Source organism: Eschrichtius robustus, chromosome 4 (assembly GCF_028021215.1).
Source record: "Eschrichtius robustus isolate mEscRob2 chromosome 4, mEscRob2.pri, whole genome shotgun sequence".
Classification (NCBI taxonomy): Eukaryota; Metazoa; Chordata; class Mammalia; order Artiodactyla; family Eschrichtiidae; genus Eschrichtius; species Eschrichtius robustus.
In genome coordinates, this window is record NC_090827.1 from 142,357,643 (window position 1) to 142,364,559 (window position 6,917).

Sequence of the window (6,917 nt, forward strand, 5' to 3'; positions counted from 1 at the left end):
ACAATGATTTTTCAGTATTCAGACTCGCCTTTTAAAAGCCTTGAAACAAAATGTATATGACTGTAACTTTAGTAATAATATATTTTATTTTCTCTAGTTTGTCTAGCAATTCTTAACATTCGGGAAATTAGCTTTTGAAATAAAGGAAATCTTCCCTCTCCATTCTAATTTGTTCTGACCTTCAACTTCAGCCCTTACACTTGTCCTATTCAGATTTGAATTCCTGAATTAACAGATAGATGGGAAGAGGTAAATGTAACGAAAGGTGATTATATTATTCGGAGAACTACTGAAATAGGTGCAATTTAAATAAAAGCAGCACACATGTAAGCCTAAGCAGTAATAAAATATACCTTTTAAGCTTGTGTTTATATTTCAGATATTGAGTATAGTGTATGCTAAACGTCTGTGTTCTTGTAACAGTGAACCACCTTAATAACCAGATTTCTTTCTGTATCCTAATTAAATCAAATGAACAGATAATATCTATGCAAATAACTTTTTTTATAAGTAATCTTTTAACCTAATTAGAAATATTTTACTCATTTAAACATGTGTTAGGTTGACTAATCTCTGCATTTACACTAAGAAGTAGCTTTTCAGTGTATTCATTTTTTGCACATAATGAGTTAGTTTATAGGTTGAGTATAGGTCATTCCTGAGTTTCTTTTTTATTTTGAACTAGTAGAATGATGTTTCCTAAAAATCAGTAGTTTCTGATTTACACTGTTTAAGACAAACTTCAAACTGTAATATCTCCAACTTATTTTGAAAAAAATTATATTATTTGTAAGATGATGATATTTTCTGGGTTTTCCAGAAAAGCACAAGATTACACCTTGTGTAGTTATTAATAGGGCTCCCTTTCAGCTACACAATTGTTCAGTTTAGACAATACGTTATTTGATCGCTATAATTATTTGTTGCAATTCATTTTATAAACCCGAGTTTCTGTGATGGCTAAATATTTTAATTTACTTGAGAATTTTAAATCCTGATTGATATAAACAAAATGTAAATCATTCATATTTATCAAGTTTATCACAAAGCAGAGAATTTGAATTCAAAGGCATAGGAAAATAAGATTCGATTCTTTTAAACGTGAAGTTTCTATTTGCTTATATAATAGAATACTCTTTGTAGCATTATGACCAGGTAAGTTATAATAGCTACCATGTGACCCCCTGTTATAGCTAATTCATTTTATAATTCATGATATTATATGATATTATAAAAATATGATTTGATTATTTTCAGTACTGGTTACTACACAGAAGATGTATATATTCATTTTCACTTTGATTTCTGTCAGTGGTGGTACCTGACTTTTACAATTTTAATTGATGTATCTTTGCTAAAAGGTGAACTAATGAAGAAATGCTTTATGGTCTTGTCAGAAACTGAGTTTGTGAGGAAAAATAAATGAGAGAATCAGGGAAAATAAATTAAGAAAATATATAACTAGAAAATCTACTTGAAATAAGTGGAAATACCGTAGGAGAGGAATTGAACTCATCAGCATGTTCTTACATTCGTAAAAAACAACAAAAAAAGTAACTTTTCACCAGTTTGAAACAATTCAGTTATGCTACTTAGTGTTGTTCTTATTTTTTAATGAGATACACATATATGTGTTTTTTAATCACAATTGAACCATCTTGATTTTTAGCTCATTTTTATTATACATCTCTTATGTCCCAGATACTGATCTAGGAGATGCAGTTTCTGTTCTCATTGTGCTCATGGTCAAATATTACAAAGATTATGAATAAGTGGGAAGAAATATCCTTTATCATTATAAATAAAATACTTAAAATAATAAATTCTGAATGATTGAATCTGGACATCCTGCTTCATAATTCATTTTATAAGACTGGACCACGTTCAATAATATCTTTTTCTCCCCTTCGCCTATTCCCACCTTAGAAGAAAACTGATTCCTTTCAGGGGATAAATTTACCTTACAAAATTATAGGCCATAAAAAGATTTGGTTTTTATATAATTCTAAAAAACTTAGATAAAATAAACCTCAAAAATGTGAATCATCCTTTAATTTTTAACTACATGAACACTTCCTGGTACAGTTTTCTCCTATTATATGTAGATTTAATACATGTAACTTAGAGCTTGTTAAATTAAATATATAACCACTTATCATAGATAGTCTAAAGACTTGTTCTAGAAATGTAAAGACCACACGTTTTCCCTCTATTCTGATTGTGCATAAATAGTGAAGTAGAGATTGTTTTGTAGATAACTTTAAAAAGTTAATCGCATAATTGAGGGTTGGTATATAAGGCTCACATTTCCCATGCAAAACTGATTTGTATAAGTGTCAAAATTGTCATTTTCAGAAACCCAAACAACAGAATGACTGTGACTATTCAGAAATATCTTGCCACTACATGGGTCCGGTATGGGTATACGACTTGTTTCCAACCGTATTTGCTTCTTTTACAATACTGTGCAATTCTAAACACCAACAGTCAGGCTGTTTCTCTTAGAGTATTTTTCTTTTCTTTTTCACAGCACGGAAAAGGATATGCTAGTCAATTCTACAGGACTTACCTGAAGCAGCATGATTTGCACAAAGTCGACCAACAAAAGCATCAACTTTTCAACTTCATTATCTTGGCCATCCAGTTAGTTGTGTGTAACTGAGTATTAGATTGTCAGCGGAGTCATTACGGCCAATTATAGGACCTAATTGCTCTCAGCAGGCCTGAGAAATGAGTTGAAATGTGCAGAACTGTAGAAACTTTAGGCAACTGATTTTGCCTCTCCGATCAGTGTGTGCCTGTTTACAGCACTATATATCTTTCTCTCTCCAAATGTCACTGAGCCCTTTAGATGTTTATATTCACCACGAGAAGCCAGTCATAAAGATAAAGGAAATTTGTGCATTATAAATGCAATATCACTGTTTTAAACTTGACTGTTTTATATTATTTTTGTGTGATCAAGTGTTCCCCAAACTATTCCAACTTTACAAGAGAGATTGTGATTATGTTCTTTTCACCTGTGGGTTATAAAAAATCTTGTATTCTGAAGACCCACAAAATATCAAAGACATTCTGTAGTTTATACACCGTGTTGCAAAGTGTTTACTGTACTATTTCAAAGCTTCTAAATAAATATAAAATATATATATATTATATTATATAATTTTCCTAAAATGTGGTACAACTTAGTTGGTTTTTAAATGGATTCATACTGTCCACATCATATAATAAAGTAAAAGGTAATTCAGGGTCCCAAAGATAAACTTACTAAGAAAAAAATAATCATTAATAGTTTCCTTCCAGTTTTCTTATCTTATTCAACCCTGTTTTTCCTTGTTTAAAAGAAAATGAAGCTCTAAACTGCAAAATTTTTCAAGAACTCGTACTGATTTTCAATGCCAAAGATATAGCTGTCAATGTTATCAGAGGAGCACTGAACATGTACTATCAAAATACCTAACAATCTACATTATTTCGATTCTATTTCTATGGCTTTGAATTTAGAATCATTTAAAGATTTTATAAAGAATCTATAAATTCACCTGTATCTGTTGTTAGGAAAAAAAAACACTGGGTGTCTGTACATTCTGTGGTGTAAAATATGTAATTGAAAATTACTATTTTAAATGAAGTCTTCAATCATATAATTCACACAAAGTTTTATTTTACATAGTTTTACATAGTTTCGTGACTTCTAACAACACACGCATATAAAATCTATAACTCTATATGAATATATAGAGGTCCATAAATATCTGAACTGGTAAAGAATAACTATAAGCTATAAAGGATCTCTAAATTTAAAACAAATTACATAAATTTGGAGATAGAAACATGGTACATTACTCTTTTAGTGTTATATGTGAAAATTTTATAGCTTAAATGTAGTCAGTGTTTTATTAATGAGAAAATTCTTCAAGAGTGAGCCTTGAAAAGTGAAGTTTGCCTTTTACGTTTATGTCAACAAGGTTAATTATTAAATTCAATAAGATGCATTTTCCTTTCTCTTACATATTTTCCTTTTATTATACTGTTTGTTGCTTGTTGAAGTACAATTAAGAAAGAGAAAAATCAGAGGATGTGATACTCTTCTAAGCAAAAACCAGATCTGTCACAGTTCCCCTCTAAAAACTCCCTCAACATTATATCTAAATGTTTGCCAAACCCAAATTGCAGACTGATTTTGAAATGTTTCCCTTAATTTTAACAGATCTTATGTTCAATAATAGTTTGAATCATGCTATGTTATTAAAGAACAGACTACACTTAGCACGTAACAAATGTTTTCCACCTAATTTTATGTCATCTAAATGGGAATATTTTCTTAGATTTAACATTAAAATGCATACATATATTCCTAGGTCCTTGATGTGTATATTTGAGTGATATCTTGGTATCACTCATTTTTCTTATCAGATTAGACATTAATATGTCATAATCCCAATTTATGTATCAAAGTAATGTGTGTGATGTTCCAGTCTTTTGGGGACCCTTTAAAAATAAATGAAACTAATTTGTCACATATGACACATAAAGCACACACACTCACTAGATCCAGCAGTAAAATTTTCTTAAACTTTTGGCGTTACTACATTAATATCTTGAATGATAGACTATTTTAGTAAGGAAACATTTTTATATAATTTAACTAGAAGAAAGTCTGTTGGTTGTAACTGCTTGTTAAACAAGAAAATTATTTTCTTGTTGAATCACTCTGCTTTAATTAAAACTTTTCACTCACCATTTTACAGTTATGGGGGAAACTCATATCCATCTGCCTTATTACATGCACTGAAAATAAGGTTATACTCACTTCCTATGTAACAGCTATATTAATTCATTTGACTTAAAGAAATTTTATTTAATTATTTAATCCTTTATATCACTGTGTATAATTTCCCTTGAACCAACTTCTCATACCATATATTTGTCTATTTGTTTTTTTAATATATTATAGTAACCTGTTATACTAATTTGCATTTTAGTTCTTAAATTTTATCATCAATCTACAAAAACAAAAAACAACAAAATTTTTACCTAATCTGTGGGATAAATAGAATTATTTAAACAAACAATAGTAAAAGATTAGCTATTAATCTATCTATTGCATCCAAAATAAGTCAGAAGTTACAACAGAGTAAGGATATGATTTTATTAAACTGGCCAAAATGTTATCTCCCAGTGAGGGGAACCTTGAGATGGAAAGATGCAACCAATCAATAATGAAGTTTTACAAACAAACATTTATGAGATTTGTATGAAAAGGAATTTTAGAATAAGTTTTATAATTAATCTAGTCATCCTAATATCCAATCTTCCATAATTTTATACATATCAAAGGAAAACAATATCCAAATTATTAGACAGTATTTCGTCAATGAATTATTTCAGAAAATAATCATGACATTTACTTCTTGCTAACATGGCTAGTTTTAGAGTAGTAAAAAGTCAATATTTTTCTGTGGAAACAGTGTCTTGATGTTTCAGAGGTATGTCAAGTGACAATTTTTAGAAATATTCCATCCGTACATAAATTTCTAATTTTTAACTTGTGAACATAAGTTTGTGACATCATTTTAAATCAAATATTTAAATATCACATCAGAATTACTTTACAGATACAATGATGTCTGCATCATTATAAGTATATCATCTTTCTTGGTAAATACTAAGGAAATATGCATATTTTATTGTATGAAGATATTAAATGCAATGCCTTTATCAAACATTGCAAATTAAGTGCTATGGTAGAAGATTTAACGATTTTAATTACTTTTTCTCCTGTTTCATTTCTTAATAGCGTTATAATTTGCTGTCGGGTCATTTGTAATGTAGAAACCCTCCTGCATCTCCTGTAAGAGGTGGAAAGAAAATCCTCACAATTTTTGACATAAACTTTAATAACTGTGCATTAATTGTACCATTTTACCTTCCAAATGTACTTACTGGAGTAAAGTTCATCTTTAATATAATTATTCAGTCAGAATGTTGCAAGTGTTAAGCAGGGTAAAGAAAATTACTCACGTTACTGACTGATAATAGCACTGTTATTTGTCATTGCATGCATTGTGGGTTTTTTCTCCCCTTTATATTTCTGTGTGTGTGTTTAATACCCAAGGAATTCAAAAATACTGAAAACATTGATATACTTGATAATTTTTCTGAAAATCTTATATTTTTCATATTGCAATTTCTTGGGTTATTTATCTTTTTCAACTCTAATTTTGTAGTGGTAAAGGCTTTGCACTTAACATCATTTTTATGTTCCTTTTTAACAAGGAAAAACTGAAAATGACAAAATTCCATATTTTTTATGCCATGGAGTAGTAAAATTATTTTATATATTGTTAGCATTTCAAGGAATATCCCTCTGCTAGGTCAAACAAAAATCCTTAGACAGTAATTTGTGAAACTACTGTTTGGTAGAGTATTTTTGTTTTCTTCTAAAACTTGGCATAGGTTTTAGATTATAGCATTCTTTGAGAATGCCGGTAGATGGGTGCCGCCAGAGTATTGCAGGCAATAATATGACTAAAATTCTAATACCTTTAGTGTGCATGCATGTATTTCTAACCACTGCTATTTTTTAAGTATTTGTAAATTTAGAAAAATGGCTTTTATTTCTTGAAAACTTGTCACATGATCAGTTTGAAGTTTTACACTCCAGATGTTTTTGAGTTGCATGAAAATAATGCATTAATGATGCAAAAATATTGAATTTTCACATGAGACTCAAAAATTTCTGAATGATAGAACTCAGACTTCCAATACATCCATACATCCTTGAGCTGAAAGTAAGCAGGGAATTTCAGCTCTAAACACATTTTTGAGACAGTTATCTGTGAGTGAAAACAGGGTATTATAACAAAAGATGAGTTTAAATCTTAACTATAGTGTTTGTTACTGTGAATGCT

The 6,917-nt window shown here is 29.5% G+C and overlaps 1 protein-coding gene across 1 annotated transcript in view; it reads left to right on the forward strand.

Annotated features, from left to right (window-relative positions):
* Positions 1 to 2,929, forward strand: part of PCDH10 (protocadherin 10) — a 38,815-nt gene extending 35,886 nt beyond the window's left edge. The window contains exon 5 of the mRNA XM_068542341.1: positions 2,531 to 2,929. Coding sequence (XP_068398442.1) covers positions 2,531 to 2,550 — 20 coding nt within the window. The 3' untranslated portion in view covers positions 2,551 to 2,929. The remainder of the gene's footprint in view (positions 1 to 2,530) is intronic.
* The last annotated feature ends 3,988 nt before the right edge of the window (positions 2,930 to 6,917 follow it).